The 17,475-nt window shown below is 36.8% G+C and overlaps 1 protein-coding gene across 1 annotated transcript in view; it reads left to right on the top strand.

The window, feature by feature from the left end:
* Wnk1 (WNK lysine deficient protein kinase 1) overlaps positions 1 to 17,475 on the top strand; it is a 170,733-nt gene that overhangs the window by 104,136 nt on the left and 49,122 nt on the right. The window contains exons 5-7 of the mRNA XM_023717693.1: positions 12,353 to 12,441; positions 14,724 to 14,943; positions 16,670 to 17,000. Of these exons, the coding sequence (XP_023573461.1) occupies positions 12,353 to 12,441; positions 14,724 to 14,943; positions 16,670 to 17,000 (640 nt within the window). The remainder of the gene's footprint in view (positions 1 to 12,352; positions 12,442 to 14,723; positions 14,944 to 16,669; positions 17,001 to 17,475) is intronic.

Raw genomic sequence — 17,475 nt, 5'->3', positions numbered from 1 at the left:
CCTGGTATTGCAAAAACAAAAGACAAAAAAAAGCATCTGAGAACAAAATCTCCTTCATAAATGAATTCAGTGTTAAATTTGAAGATTAATAGAATCTAGAAGGACTAGTTAATATTTTTGTTTCTATATTATTAGTATAATGTTTTTATGTCTTTTCAATTGTTCAGCTGCTTTTTAAAAACTAAACTCATACATCACAAAATTAACCATTCTGAAGTGTACAGTTCAATAATTCTTACTATATTTACAGTGCTAGGCATCCATCACTACTAATTTCACAATTTTTCCATCACCCCTCAAAAGAAAATCTATATCCATCATCAGTTATTCCCCTGCTTCCACTCTCAACCCAGTAATTACTTTGTATCTCTGTGGATTTGATTTGTCTATTTTGGCAATTTGTACGGAAGATAATATATACGGCTAGGGAGAGAGCTTGGTGGTCTAAGTGCCTACCTGGCAAGGTAAAGGACCCAGGTTCAATCCCTGGACGGCTGGCCCTGGAACTGTGGGCACGCTGTGCCGGCCACCAGTATCTGGTGTGGGGGCACATGCGCTTGCAATCCTGGTGCTAGGGAGCTTGACACAGGAACTGTGAGTCCAGTCTACGTAGCAAGACCCTATACCAAATACATTTTTTAAAAGATTTTTTTAAAAAGATAATATATGGGGTCAGCCAAATAGCTCAGTGGATTAAAGCGCCTGTAAGCAAGGGTCAGGGATTCAATCCCCAGGCCTGCTGTGCTGGCCCCGCCCCTGAGGAGTGCTGAGACTGGGTGTGGTGGCGCATGCCTGTAATCCCAGCACTTGGGAGGCTGTAAACAAGGGGATCACTACTAGTAGTGAGACTCTGAACACCCTGTAGACCTTCTGTAAAATATATATAAATAAATAAAAGATAATATATAACATGAAACTTTGATTTCTGTCTTCTTAGTGTAGTGTTTTCAAGGTTCATCTATGTGTATCTTGTTTCAGTACTTCATTCCTTTTGATGGTTTAGTAATACTCCATTTATGGATATATTATACATTCAGCATTTTTTTTTTAAATGCATGTATTTGGTACAGGGTCTCACTACACAGGTCAGACTTATGCTCCACCAGGGATTACAGGCATGTGCCACCATGCCCAGACTCTGTCAGCAGCTCAGCATGCCCCAGGGACGTGGCCGACAGCAGCATGCGGGACCAGGGCTCAAACCCTGTTCCCTGCACTTGCCAAAGCAAGAGCTTTGCTGAGCTATCTCACCGGCCCTTTACATTCAGTATTTTAAGGTTTATTTTAGTAGAGTCACCACTGTTTTTTGACATAATATATAAATTATTGTAGTACATAGGCAATGATTTAAACTATATTAATCAAAAAGTTTTAATACCTGTATTCTGTAGTGTGCCGATAATAAACTGTTGGGTCATTACCTGCAGTTCATTCGGGTCTCTATAGTGTTAACATTCTTAGACCACCCCTGCCCACCATGTCTCGAAGAGTGTTCTTAAGTGTATACATACTTCTGTCTGCTTATGGTCTTTTTCCCATGGTTTTATTACAATATGACATAATATTTTTTTAATTTGCAATTTGAATGTAAGTTCTGTGAGTTGGGGATTTTCTTTTTCTTTGCTGTACTCCAAGTGGGCCTGTTGCGGTAGTCCTCAGGGATGGGCGAATCATAGGCACTCACTCAGACAGTGTTTGTGAAATCAACACAGAATTGTAGGGAGTGAAAAACGATTTTATGTTGTCTGTGAGGCTCTCACGTTGGGCATGCTTGAGTTCAGATCCTAGCAGTATTATTTACTAGCTGTGAATCCCTTGCCAAGTTACTCAATTTTTACTTTTCCTTTTTTCTTCCTTCTGTTGTTCTTCCTCCCTCCTCCTTTTCTTCTAGAATAAGAAAGGCTTAAGTAAAACACAGCAAAATGCCAGCACATAGAGCTGGGGAGATAGTTCCATGGTCTAGGTGCCTAGACAACAACTCAGGTTCAGTCCTCAGTACTGCATGCCAAGCTGGCCCCAGAACCCTGGGCACACTGCACCATGCTGTGGGCGTGGTGACACATGCCTGTATTCCCAGCCCTGGGGAGGCCAAGGCAGGAGGATCATGAGTCTGAGCTACATAGCAAAGCTCTTTACCAAATTAAGTAAATAAATAAATAGAATTTTAAGAATGGCAGGGGCTAGTGAGATGGCTCAGTGGTCTAAAGCACCTACTTAGAACAAGCACAGGGACCGGTTCAAACCCCCAGCACCACATGCCAGCCAGCCCCGCCCCCTGGTGGGCTGAGCTGGCCACACACACACACACACACACACACACACATAAATAAATAAATAAATAAATTTTAAAAAACAAACAAACATTTAAAAGAAAAAAAAAAAGAAAGAAAATAGACTCTAACCATTTGGTGTAAACTTACAAGAGATGATAGAGTCAAAAATCAGGAACTTTGCTGATGTTAATATAAGCCTTAAAATGTTTACCTTTGGCTTGTTCTTTTTAAACATTTTTTTTCTAAGCCTTAAGGGGAAAACCAAGTAAAAAAAGTTAGGATGTATGAGTAACATAAGGTAAGTTTTAAGAATAGAATTGTAGCTTTGGGCCCCATGTATAGATTTATAATTCTTGTTTAACAAAGAAAAACATCCTATTTGTGTGCTATAGTTGTGATCTGACCTTGTTATCTTGAAAATCTGTGCCACTGGTAGTGAAAAGATCCAAGTATAACAATAGCGTATGTACGTAGCATAAATGTCTGCTACTGAAAGAGTAAAATTGTAGCACGTAAGGATATCAGCTTTTGATATGAAGGTTAGTACATTTGAGATTGGAGCAAAGCACAGGATTTCTTCATGTATCCAGAGAGTAATGAGCCTTGAGGAGTCATGAGGCAAGCTTGTTTCTTTTGATAGAACCAGCTCACTTTGATAGGACATTTGAACAGCATTTTTATTTTCCAATGTGATCATAAGGTATGTTCGAATTCCTGTAAACTAATGGCTCATACCAGTAAGAATCTGGCTGAATCCAGCCCTATAACAGCCAAGTTAGAAATAATGGGGTTTTGTAATTACTTTGTTTGTGTAATTTGACTTTATCACTGATCCCATTAGCCTTTAGATTGCAAGGGTTGAACATTCTGTCTGGGAAAAACAGAATTAAAGCTGTTAAGGTAAAATTCCTTTTACTTTTTATATAACAGATTGCAATTCACTTGGTTTTTCTTTTTTCTTTTTCTTTTTTTTTTTTTTATGGGGGGTGTAAGGAACTAGTAAGAAATTTAACTGATTCCTGGTTAGATAGGGTTTGAAAGTTGAGAAAAACTTTCTTTAGCACCTAGGTTTTTTGTTGTTGTTGTTGTTGTTGTTTTGTTTTGTTTTCTTGATATCTTAGAATAAAATTCTCCTGAAATTATAGAAGGTTTTTTGTTTTTTTTTTTAAATTTTTGTTACTGTATCCATCCCAGTAAATTTGGGTTGTAAATATAAAGAAAATCTTTATATATTATGGACTGGCTCTTAGAAACATTTTGCATGAAAATGAAAAGCATGCCATTACACTACTGAAATTTAAGATTAAAGGTGACAATTGGGATACCATTTCCAAAATTTAGAAGATGCTAAAAAACAGTTGTGAAATTCCTTTTTGTTGTTGTTTTTTGTTTTGTTTTGTTTTTTGGCGGAACCGGGATTGAACTCAGGCCCTTGTGCTTGCCAGGGAAGCACTTATTCCACTAAGCCATCTCCCCGGCCCCTAGTTGTGAAATTCTTATGAAAGCTGATTTTATTCATCCATCCTGATTGATCTTTAATTCTTTTTTTTTTTCAAAGTTTTATTGATAAACAGCAATGAGACAGTTTCAAATCAAATCGGAAGTACAGTTTCAACAAATAATACACTGCATATATTCTTCTTAATGGTTAATTGCTGTACAAGATGCAGACTTGTGATCCTATTTACAAACACCATTAGAAGATCTTTAATTCTTAAGACAGTAGACTATAGAATAAACACTGCTAGACTATAGAAGGATGGTTTCCATATTTAAATACATTTCACAGTCCTGAATTTTTTGTGTCTTGGAAATAACACATACTAAATGCTGAGTCATACCGATAATTTATAATTGCTGCATTCTAGAGTAGACTTATGATTTGAGCTATACCCTGAACTACAGAACTCAGTTTCCTAAAAATAGGAGGAAACTGAAAGAGAATTTTTGTCAGTATAAATGTACAATAAGTATTCAGTGAAATACAGCCTATCTGGGAACAAGAGATTTCTTGATTTCTTTCTTTCTTTCTTTCTTTCTTTCTTTCTTTCTTTCTTTCTTTCTAGTGCAGGGTCTCACTACACAGATTGGATTTGTAGTGATCTTCCTATTTTCAGCCTTCCAAGTTTTTTATTTTCTGATATCCTTTCATGCTCCTTTTTTTTTAGAGTATGTACTATAGTTTTCATTAGACACATCTCAAAAGAAGAGGTGTGAATGGCCAATGAGTTCATCAAAAAATGTTCAGCATCTTTGGCCACTAGTGAAATACAAATTAAAACACAGAATCTGTCTGAGCCCAGTGAGAATGGCTATCATCAAAGACTCAACAGCACGTGCTGAGGACGTTGTAGGCAAAAAGATACCCCCCCTGTATTGTTGGTGGGAATATAAATTAGTATACCCACCATGGAAATCATTCTGGAGGTACCTCAAAAAACTAAAAATAGAAATTCCATTTGATCCAGCTGTATCTCTCCTACTGTCACCCCCAAAGAATTAAAGTCATCAATTAGTGATACATGCATAACCCATGTTTATGGTAACACAGTTTACACTAGCAAAATTGTGGACGTGGCCCAGGTGCCTGTCAACAGATGAGAGGCCAGAAAATGTGGAATAAATATACTGTGGAGTACTACTTAGCCATAAAGAAGGATAAATTTGAGTCACTTGTAGGAAAATGGGTGGATCTTGAGATCATAAGGCTAAATGAAATGAACAGAAACAGGATGAGAAATATTACATGGTTTTTCTTATGTGAGAAACCCAATTTATAAGTAAAGAGCAAAATAAAGGAGAAATGATATGAAACACAGATTTCTTGAGGAAGGCAATAGAGGGAGGAGTGGGGAAAGGGAGGTAAAAATGATAAAGAGGTGATATGCATCAATTCTCCCAAATGAGTGCATTTGTTATGCATTATAAGCTTTTACTATAAAAAATAATGAACTTAAAAGGAGTGAGATCAGACTATTAATAATCAGGACTTCGGTGGTCACAACTATAGTGCCAAAAAAATAATAACAGTGATTTTGAAAGATTATAAGACAGTAAAAGAGCTTTGCCTGGTGGAGGTACAGTAGGAATTCTACTATCAGAACAATGTACCATCTGTTTTGAACATTCATCTTTGTTTCAAGAGTTCATAGACGGGCTGGTGAGATGGCTCAGTGGTCTAAAGCACCTACTTAGAACAAACTCAGCAAAGCAGAGGGACCCAATCCCCCAGCACCACGTGCCAGCCAGCCCCGCCCCCTGGTGGGCTGAGCTGGCCACACACACACACATAAATAAAGTTTTTTAAAAAAGAGTTCATAGACATTACTAATTAAAAGCATCTAAAGATGACTAAGAGTTCTGTTCTAGACCATCAAAATGTTAATAATGTCATTGACAAAGTGAAAGAAATGCAAAGAAAGGCACTGACTTTGAAAGAGGCATTACTATAAGATATACAAATGTACCTATAATATGTGAATGGTATTTTTATTTTATATATTGAACACTAAATTTATGGAAAAGGTTATAATAAAACAACCTAGTTTCTGTCTCAACATCATACCTTTATCTTCTTCCCCATCCCCTCCAAAAATGCCAGTTGTTTTGTTGGGTTTTCTTTTGTTGTTGTTGTTATTTCCTGCCTGATACAACTTTAACTTACCCTATCTGTAATGTTATCAAGCTCAGAACAAGGGCTTGTCTGTTTTCTAGCTCTTTGATTTAGTCAAATTTAGTTGTTAGCAGGTTTTTTCTTACACTTAAAGATAACTCTGCATTTCTATAGCACACATCACTGTATTTCTGCTTAATAACTGACATCTCAGTCTTCTTAGTAATGATGAATTGTGTTGAACCAGAGATCCATGGCAGCTATTCTGAGATAGCCTATTAGAATTTATGTATGGAAGTATTTAGAATGGAAGTATTTTTACCAAGTAACTTGTAAGCACTTAATGCTACTGTCCTGATGGAAGCCTTAGTATCCACTGTTTTGATTAGGATTCAAGTTTTGATAATTACAATGACGAGACTTTCTTTTGGTACACATTGTAACAATGCAAGGAGTATTTCTTTTTCTAACATCCTTGTTAATGCCACAATGAAAAAACCATACCTGAATCACTAAACTTCAAAGTACTTTTAGGCCCATGAGATCTCCCCAATAAGTGGAAAAGTCTTCATCTTTGTTGAGCTTTTAATAGAAGTTAAAGGCAATAGCTTTTGTATGCTAATCCACAGCTGTTTATATTCTGAAAGAGTGGTAAGACTGTTTACTGTTATATCACTAACCTTTTAAAGTAGGTACACAGAAGAGCTATTATCCTCACTTTTTTAAAGTGAATTTGAGATATCTGTATGGTCTAAGTCGCACAAACTTAATATGCGATAGACTGAATGGCTAACTCAACCCTGGTTTTGTGATTCCTTGTCCTATGTTCTTTTGGCTACATATTTTGAATTTGTGCTTTGTTCACATGAACTCGGTCTAACACACACACACACATGCGCGCGCGTGCCTTTTAAAGCATAGTTTCAACATAATAAAGGTGAAGGGAGAGTGTCAATAAATGGGTTTCTAGTAAGCCTCGCTGATAGGTATTGATTTCAAGAAGGCAGAACCTGTGGATGCAGTAGGTGGAGCTCTGAGCAAATAAAAAGCTCCTTTTGCTTATCCAGGGATCTATTTCTGTTGGAGAAGAGCTCTGGCAAAAGTAGTTTCCCTGGTGTTCAGCATGTAATTTTCTCCACAGAGCTAATCTAAGTAATAGCTTGTTGGCAAAGCGAACTTAAGTTTAAGAGGGAAATATGGCTGTTGCTGAAGGAGAACCTGTGCTTCTGTCTAACCTTGATGTTTGTCTTCCATACGCTGTGGGCTAAGTTACTTTGTTCATTTATATCATATCTACTTCCCTCTCATTTTTTTCTAATAAGTCTTACTTTTCCCTTTTCTGATGGATTTTGCAAAGAAAGATTTTTGCTCAGTATTTGTCATCATAAATTCTCATTGCTGCTGCTGCCCTGAAAAGGATGGTATAAGTGAGGTGGGTAAGAATTTTCAATTTATTAAAAGGACATAGCGTAGCCTTTTTGATGACATTATGTAGAAAGTTTCAGTTTGAGTACTGAAATTGTTAATTTCAGAGTGCTTTTAAAGATACTTAATCAGTGTGGTATTTTATGTAAGGAGGAGGAGGTAGCCTTTTCTCACTTCTGAATGGTTAGGAAAAGTTATATAAAGGTAATTAAATGTTTCTCTAAATTTAAGCTTACTTTTTGTTTGTTTATTTATTTATTTTGAGATAGAGTCTCACTATGTAGTTCAGGGTGGCGTTGAACTCTGTATAGCCCAGTCTGGCCAAGAAGTCATGACAGTCCTCCTGTCTCAGCCTCAGCTGGCTAATTTAAACTTTAAGAATCAAGTTTTTAAAAAGAGCTGGAAGCTTGAAATAGAAAATACTGTATTATGATTAACTTTTTTCTAGCAGATTAGTTAGCGAACTTAAGTATATATATGTATGGAACTTTTTAAAGTTCAAATAAAGTAACTTATTTGATAAAGATTTTTCTTACCAACTCTCTGCTTTTATAGACTGAGATTGCATTTCATTAGTGTACAAAAATGGCTTTTTAAAAAAGATAATGCATAATATTGTGTTACTTTGGTAATATCTCAAGTAGATATATATTAAATGTTCAAGGCATACTTATATTTAATGAAGGGAAATAAAGTCCTGTCCTTTAAAAACAAAAACTACAACTGAGAGAGCTCTTGTGAATTACCAAAGCAAGACAAGAATACTTGTAGCCAGTTAGTTGCTGGCTCTGGCGATTGAAGTAAGAATCATGTCTCCTTAATAAACATTAGTTTTATTATATGTAAGATTAGCCCAGTTTACTTACCTTGTGCTCTTTGGACTGTATTTCCCACTCCCATTTGATATGTGCACAATACTTTGCTTTTTAGAATAGGAGTGAGTGGGGGTGTAACGGGAGAAAAAAGATAGCATTTGGAGGATTGCCTCGTTTTAAGTCGAAGCCATCTCTGAAATAACATAAACTAAAAAGAAATAAGGTGATTCTTGGTATAAAAAATTGTTATTTTTATTCTTTCTGATTTTAAAAATCATGGTTTAGAACAATCTAGACCAACTTAAAAATTAACAGTTATAAAAAATACAGATTTCCCAACAAGAATACCATGAACAAGTGCTTAAAACTGTAATTGTTTATTTTCAGCAAGTTTCTCTTTTTTTATCTCAGTTGTCATCCTATCCCCTGCAACTGGGAGATAGAACCAAGGTGTCCTGTACCACTGAGTCATATCCCTAGTCCTTTTCTATTTTTTTATTCAGAGAAGGTTTTGGTGGGTTGCTTAGGCAGGACTTAAAAATCCTCCTATCACAGCCTCTCCAAATACTGGGATTATAGGTATGTGTTACCATGTTCAACTTCCTTGTTGACTTATTTGTAGATTACTTCAGGGCTACTGAAGTTTCATTCTTACTCCATATAACTTACTTGATCATCTCTTAATATACAATTTCTTGCTTCTCCACAATTTATTCAAACACTGTTTCATACTATATTTGATCATACTAATTTTTTGATGAGAGCTGACTAGTCAAATTGTTGGTCTTATAAGGCACTAGTTGCACCTGAGTGTTTTTATTGATGTATGGAAATATCTGTACTTCAAAGGGTAGCCATTATCATAGCTATAGGTTAAGAAAATAACATAACCTAATCGATTTGAATTACATTATGCACAATTTTGGTTTTGTACTATCATATGTATTTTGTTCAATTTCTGTTTCTACTTGTAAATAGAAATTACTGTTTGTAAAAATGAATGTATATATATTTGCATAAATAAGGCCAATAAAAGGCTTATTTCTTTAAGAAAGTCAAAAATAAAAGCAAGTTCAAGAGAATTTTTGGAGGGGGCAGGACAGGAATTGAACTCAGGACCTTGTACTTTCTAGGCAGGCTCTTTGCCTCTGAGCTATATCCTTGGCCCCTAAGAGAATTTTATTTCCTTTTTAACCCTAAGCTTTATTATCTATCATTGCCAATTGCCTTAAACTAGCTTGGATCAGCAAACATAATAATTCAGAGCTCTTTCAATCTACATAAGACATTTCCTTCCCACTTCCATGAATTTTAGAAGCTGAATTGAGCATATATTATGCATGTGCGTGAGGCAGGAAATCAGAAGCCCAGGATACCTGCTGCTTTCCAGTTGATGTTGAATTCTGGGCTTCTGTTGTTAAATCTTTTTGTTTTTCCAGTGTACCCACGCTGCATTGAAATAAAAGAATCAGTACATGTTTGCTGTATTAATGTGTACAATTTTCTTACCAGTAAGCCAAACACATTCCCCAGCTTCCCTTGAAATGTATGTACTTAGGGCAGAAGGACTATTTTTTCCCTCATGAAACTGTTTCTCTTTTAGCTACTTTTCTGTTAACAACATACCTGTCTTTATGTACGAAGGGGCCGGGGAGATGGCTCAGTGGAATAAGTGCTTCCCTGGCAAGCACAAGGGCCTGAGTTCAAGCCCTGGTTCCAGGAAAAAAAAAAAAAAAAAAAAAAAAAAAGTACGTACGAAGCCTAATTATATAGGAAAGTCCAATTTGTTTACCACCTGTGAGATAATTTTTTGCCAGTAATAAATGTTCTACAGATTTAATACATGGTATTTTAGGTAGTTCTTGCCATTATTCTTGTTTGTGAAGTTGTTCTTTAGTCTTATATTGATTTTTGTAGTTTTGTTGTGGTAGCCCTGGGGATTGAAACCCAGGCTGGCTTCCCGCAGAGCAATGTTCCCCACCCCCTTTCTTCTTTCTGAGCCGAGGGCTTCCCACGTGGCCAGGGCGCTGGACCCGAAGCTCTCTTGCCTCAGCCTCCCGCATCGTCAGGATTACAGGCACGCGTCCGTGACGCGCCTGTGTTTTATGTGCTTCTGCTTGTGTATTGAAACAGCAAGACTGATGTAAAATGAGGCAGTCAGCCTCTTACTACCCGAGAGCAATTCATTTTTTTTAGAAGAGCAATAAGGAGCATTCATTAGAGGTAGACACAGGATACTCTGAAGAATAACGTGGGTGCTTAGAGACCTGAGGTGCCGCACAGTTGCCAGCTGAGGATCTTTTGTGTTTTGGGGAGTGGCAATATAATCCAAATAATATAAGGGAACTATCGCTCCCAATTTGTGAACATGCTATATGTCCAGTACAAGTTCATGTTCTCTAAAACAAAAGAATAAATTCTAGGAACAGTGAATGTTAAAAGCAGAAAATGTTGGAGAAAAGAAAGGTATATTTATCGTCTAAGAGAGAGAAAATGGGTTAAGAGTTCCCAAGGACCCCGATTCTCTGGAGAGTTTTATAGAGCAAAACCAGGAGGCGAGGCCAGTCTCAGGTGAGACAGAACTATAATCAGCTAACATTACAAGGGCAATCACTTAGGTAGAATTATCCAAACTAGGTTACTTAGTGGATAACTGAAAATTACCCAACTCTGGATATAACTTTGTGGTGTGTAGAGACTTCAGCACTAACCATTTGGTGTATTATTGGGATTACTGAACTCTGTTTTTTCCTAGATGTATATACCTATGATAGTTCAATATATAAATTGGTCACAGTAGGAAATTAACAGCTAATAAAAATAGCATAATTGTAATAGTATACTAAAATAAAATGTATTTAACTGTAGTCTCTTTCTTGGGAAACTCAGGATAAATACTAACATTTTCAGACTGAAGTTGATTGTAAGTCATTCAAACCATGGAAAGTGAGACTGTCAGACTTGACTGGTTCAAGACTATTGTATTTATTTTATTTTATTTTTTGGCGGAACTGGGGGTTGAACTCAGGCCCTTGCACTTGCCATGTTCTACTGAGCTATCTCCCCAGCTATTGTATTTCATTTAGATCCATGAAAAGTTGGGCCAGCCAAATAGCTCAGCGGATTAAAGCACCTGCAAACAGGTGCAGGAGCTGGGGTGGGAATTTGATCCCCTGGCCTGCCGTGGTGGTACTCACCTGTACTCACCTGTAATCCCAGCTCTTGGGAGGCTGTAAACAGGTGGGTCACTACGAGTCTGATCTAGTAGTGAGACACTGAACACCCTGTAAACCCTTCCCTAAAATAAAAAAAAAAAAAAAATTTATATCCTTGAAAAGTTATGCACATTTCTGTGATTTCTTAAATTATCACTAATTTTGTTTTATTGAAATTTACTGTATCACTGAGACCATATAGGTGATCAGAATTTATATGTATTCTATAAACTTTTCTGAACATACTCCTTCAACTGTGTGTTAATAGATATACAGCACCACTTGGATAATGTATTGGTGTAGCTACTTCACCTGATCTATGCAGTCACTAAAGTGAAATGGAAATAATGAGTTTTTCCTTCACTCTTTTAATAGTGGTAGTTTATTCTCTTACATTTTGTCTGTTTTCCACACATTGGCAACAGCATTTATTTTCAAAGAGCTTACCACTTTACGAAGATTCTAAACTATGGCAGTGAGTACTAGTTAGTATTGCTAGAATAGTGATGAATTTTCTTCTCATTAATCACAGTGCTTATATTTCAAATGTGTCTGATATATCACTGCTAATTTTGTTTTGTTTGTGCACAGTAACTATATTGTGCCCAGCCAATGTAATCCCTTAATTCTTTATGTGTGAATTCATACCCACACGTGTATTCAGCATCCAAAATAGTAATGTAACCAGTTGGAATACTTGGGCTTCGTTTTAACCAATAACTTCCTTAAAGTAAAAAGTTGTTACCATCAACCTAAATCTTTTCATTGCCATATTATGTGGTCGCATTAAATGACCCTACTGTCACACTATTCCTTTTTGTTTTCTTGTAAGAAGCTAAATTGCCACTGTCTACCTCTCATCCTACGTGAATCCACTCCTACAGCCTAATCAGGGGGAAAAAAAAAGGGGGGGGGACCTAGAAGTACTTAATTAGAACTTAGAAGGCAAAGTTGAGAGACCCTGCTTTCACCAATGTGTTTTTGCAGCTGTTTTTTTGTTTTTGATTTTAGGGAGTGAAGCCAGCCAGTTTTGACAAAGTAGCTATTCCTGAAGTGAAGGAAATTATAGAAGGCTGCATAAGACAAAACAAAGATGAGCGGTAAGTTGCCTCGTTTGACTTAGTGTGTTGAAAAAAATCCAAAACACAGTGTCCTCTGAATATAAGACTATCTGATTGATATTTTATACTTGTGATTAGTTTTCTATTTATGCCATGTAATATTTTGAAAGTAGGGTGCTCTTGATTGAAGCCTTTCAAATTATTTGTACTGGGACAGTGTTAAACTATTAAGTGAACCCAGAGCTACCTTAAACACAGTTTCACAGTCAGGGAAAACTGCTTCATAGTATTAGCATGAATTATAAACCTCAGTAGAGTTCATTCCCTAATACAGCAAACCTATGCCTTAGGTTTTATCCATTGAATTTTAAAAAGTAAGATAAAATCTTGGTGCTGGTTTCTTTTTGTTGTGTTGTTGTTGTCATTGTTGTTTTAATCAGAAGGATAAGCAGATTCATTTAGCAGATGCAAAGGACTGCGGCCTTGCTGGGAGGTGCCAAGATTTTTGGTCTTTAAAATCAGTTCAACTATACAGGTCTTGATTTCCTGTCATTATGCCAGAATCAACAAAGAACAAGTCATTAAAATTCTCTGATTTTGAGAGGACTTTCCCAAGGCTTAGGAGGAGATCTGGCTTAGTCATTTATACTCACAGAAAACTTCTCAGAGGAGTGGCAAGTATCTGATGTACTATATAGCTGATTCATCACTCTTTATGCACGGCAGGGATCTATATCTGTTTTTGAAAAATAATCTACCTTCACCATCCCTCATACCTGCCAGAACGGAAAAAGTACACCAATCTAGTACAAATACAAATTGTAAATTGAGAATAATCTACCTCTTGAAGAATGGGAGCTATCAGGTATATCAGCTACACTGAAGAATTCCCTATCTTCACTTCTCTGGTCTCATATTCTTTCTCATTACTTTGTTATTTGGAGTAACTTACCATTATTCTTTTTAAGACATTGTAGGAGATTATTTAGTTTTGGTTTCTATTTTTATATGCATTGAGTCCTTAAATCTGGTTTAAAAACTTTTTTATAAAAGAATATTTGTTTTGGGTTTTAAAACATTTTACTGTTTCTTTTCTGGATGGGAGTTTACTATCTATTTTGGAACCATTATAAAAGAAGATTATAATTAGCTTTCTGCTTCCCTAATCCTTTCTTTCTTTCTTTCTTTCTTTCTTTCTTTCTTTCTTTCTTTCTTTCTTTCTTTCTTTCTTTATTTGGTACAGGATCTCACTATACAGCGTGAACTCTTAGTGATCCTCCTATTTCCAGCCTACCCAGTGCTGGGAATACAGGCATGCACCACCACGCCCGGACTTGGTCACCAGTTTATCATGCCAGGGGGCAGGGCCAATGCGGCATGTGGTACTGGAATCACCCCAGTTCCTGTGCTTGCCTAAGCAGGTGCTTAGTCCACTGAGCTATCCATAAATTGTTGAAAAAGGAATTGAAAGAATTTTATTAGGATAAATAAAAATTGCTATAGTAGGAAGCACTAAAATAAAAAATCAAAACATTTATGATCTTGGTCTGATTCTATTATGCACAAATTTTAGAACTATGAGCAAAATGTCAAGCTTTCTGAGTCTTCTTTCATAGTCATCAGGAGATAATACCTCATCGAATGTTACACAAGGATTAGATATGGTCATAGTAAGAGAAATTTTTTTTTTACTTTTAATTAAAATACTATATGAGTAGTTATGTATTTTTAAGTTTTGATAGGCAATGATTTAAAAGTTGACACTATCTGGTGGTGTACACTTGTGATCCCAGCACTCTATAGAGGCTGAGGCAAGAAGATCAAAAGTTCAGGACATCCTAGAGGATGTAGTTTAAAAAAACTGAGTATGGGAGATAGCTCAGCAGGGTAAGTGCCTGCTTGATAAGCTCAAGGTCCCAAGTTCAGTCCCCAGTACCGCAAAAAAAAAAAAAGGAAATTTTAAAAAGTCATCAGTTCCTACTCAAATCGGATCATTATGATATTGGTAACTTAGGTACAACTCACGAAGTATTCAAGTGGAATAATGTAGAAATAAATTGTAAATCTTCCCTTTCCTTTTCAAGTCCTTTTTAAAGTAAGAATAATTGCTGTATTTTAAAAGTTTTGTCTTTTCAAGCTTTGCATAGTGCTGTGTGCCTGCAGTTCCAGTGTTCAGGAGACTGAGGCTGGAGAACTACCTGAGCCGAGGAATTCAAGATCAACCTGGGCAGTATCAGCATACTGAGACACCATCTCAAAAGAAAAGTCTAAGTTAATGACATCTTGTTTTTGTTTCTTTTTCTTTTCCTTCTCTTTGGAAGATATTCCATCAAAGACCTTTTGAACCATGCCTTCTTCCAGGAAGAAACAGGAGTACGGGTAGAATTAGCAGAAGAAGATGATGGAGAAAAGATAGCTATTAAGTTATGGCTGCGCATTGAAGATATTAAGAAATTAAAGGGAAAGTACAAAGACAATGAAGCTATTGAGTTTTCGTTTGACTTGGAGAGAGATGTGCCAGAAGATGTGGCTCAAGAAATGGTAAATTGGAACTAATCAACTGTTTAAAAGTCCTACAGATTTATATACATTGATACTGTTCAGCAAAAAAAAAAAAAAAAAAAATAGTTTATGAAGTGATGTGTGTGGCATATCCCATTAACATAAAAAGTTTCTTCGTACTTTGTCGCATTGTTCTTATAATGGGTGTGGGATCCTTCTTAAAAGCTGTTTTAGAGGGCTGGGGAGATGGCTCAGTGGAATAAGTGCTTCCCTGGCAAGTGCAAGGGCCTGAGTTCAATCTCCAGTTACGCAAAAAAAAAAAGAAAAAAGAAAGAAAGAAAAGAAAAAGCTGTTTTAGCACTGGGCATGGTGGCACAGACCTGTAATCCCAGCACTCCAAGAGACTAAGGAGGAGGATCACTGTAAGAGGCAAACGGACTATAAAGTGAGTCCAAGGTCAGCCCAAACTGCACAGTGAAACCCTGTCTCAAAAAAAAAAAAAAAAAAAGGCACAAACAAACCCAAAAAGCTGTTTTATTTTTTGGAAAAATATATAAAGAAGGATGAGATAAAGAACCAAGTAGAGGGCCTGGGAAATAGCATGGCGGACTCAGCATTTGCCTGGCAAGCACAAGGATTCAGGTTCAGTCCCCATTAGCACGTGCCATGCCAACCCCAAAACCCCAGGTGCACCATGCCAGTCCTGAAGCCAGGAGCATGGGCCCACAACTATAATCAAAGTGCTAGGGAGGCTGAGACAGGAGGATCACTACAGAAGTGGGGACTTCATAGTGAGATCCTGTACCACATAAATAAATGGTTTTTAATTTTTTTAAAAAAAAAGAATAAAATATATTCTTAGTCATTTTGAAAATCTGTGAAGTTGAGTAACTTCAAATATTTGTAAGTTAGAATGAAAAGTTTTATTTTTAAATATTGGTTAACTTTTGAACCATACAAATCCTATAAACATACTCAATTATACATTTTTTACTTTTTTTTTTTTTGGCACTGATAATCAAACGTAGGACCTTGCACATACCAGGCAGAAGCTTGTGCCACTGAGCTGTGTTCCCGAACTGTTAGTAGGCATCTTCTGTTGTATCCTTATTTCAAGTTTGTATTAAGATCACTTTTCCAAAAGGAAACCATTCATCATGTAGAGGCTTGATACAGTGTCCAAAATAGTTAATTATTTTGCAAAGCTACTCATCAAATATCTCTATTAGGACTTAGAAGAACCATTCAATAGTAGTTGCTCCTGAGAATGGGGCAGGAATAAAAGATTTTTTAGATTATTTATTTGGTACAGGATTCACTACACAGCTCAGACTCATAGCGATCCTCTTGTCACAACCTCCCCAGCTCTGGGATTACAGGCATGTACCACCATGTCCATGTTTTAGTAGCTGGCACGGGATACCTGGAGCCTTGAACTCAGGTTCTTGGACTTGCCAGGCAGGCACTTAGACTGCTAAGCTATCTCCCCAGCCCATTTTTTTTTTTTTTTAAACACTGGTTTTAGGTGCCCCTTTGTTTTGTCTTGAGCAGGAAAGCATATCCACCTGGGAGTTTCTACAAAGATGGTATCACCCACCCACCTACCACAACAGTGGGCAAATGTACAATGCAAACCAATAATTTCAGTTTGATGAAAACCAGTCCTGAAAGTAGTTTGGACTTCCCCTCCTCTACTTTGCTACAATATGGCTTTTGTTTTCTCTTGGTACTCTGTTTTTCTTACCATGCCTTTTTTATTCTATAGGTAGAATCTGGGTATGTTTGTGAAGGTGATCATAAGACTATGGCTAAAGCTATCAAAGACAGAGTGTCATTAATTAAGAGAAAACGAGAACAGCGCCAGTTGGTACGAGAGGAGCAAGAAAAAAGAAAACAGGAAGAGAGCAGTCTTAGACAGCAGGTTGAACAATCAAGTGTGTCCCAGACAGGAATCAAACAGCTCCCTTCTGCTAGCACTGGCGTACCTACTGCTCCTACCACATCAGCTTCAGTTTCTACACAAGTAGAACCAGAAGAGCCTGAGGCAGATCAGCATCAACAGCTACAGTTCCAGCAACCAAGTATATCTGTGTTATGTAAGTATTGGAGGCATAACAGGTATGCTGATGATGTTCCTAATTGGCCTTGCCCCTCAGTGCTAAGGATCAAACTCAAGGCCTCATGCATTCTCAGCAAGTGCTCTGCCACAGACCTAATCCCCAAACTGACTTTTTGTCTTGTTTTGGAGTACAATTACAATTTCAACATATAATAAGGAATTTGAAGTGGTTGAGAGGTACCTTTTTTTGGTTCTTTTAACCATGATTAATAGAATAGAAGGATAAAACATTGAGGAAATGTGATCAGAATATAATTTCAAAATTTGCAATATCTTGGGAGATTCTAATTTATAGATTGTTAGTTTTCATAGTACCTTAAATACAGTTAATGAACAATGAATAAATTTAACTGCTCAAAATTTAAATCTGTTGGTCTGGTTCAACTCTTTCAGCAAAATTAAATAGGATGAAGATTAAAAACTAATGTAGGGGGTGCCGGGGAGATGGCTCA

This window comes from Octodon degus, unplaced genomic scaffold (genome assembly GCF_000260255.1).
Source record: "Octodon degus isolate 3935 unplaced genomic scaffold, OctDeg1.0 scaffold00054, whole genome shotgun sequence".
In the NCBI taxonomy this organism is placed as follows: domain Eukaryota; kingdom Metazoa; phylum Chordata; class Mammalia; order Rodentia; family Octodontidae; genus Octodon; species Octodon degus.
Note: the sequence above shows the minus strand (reverse complement) of the source record. Positions and strands in the feature narration are given on the sequence as shown.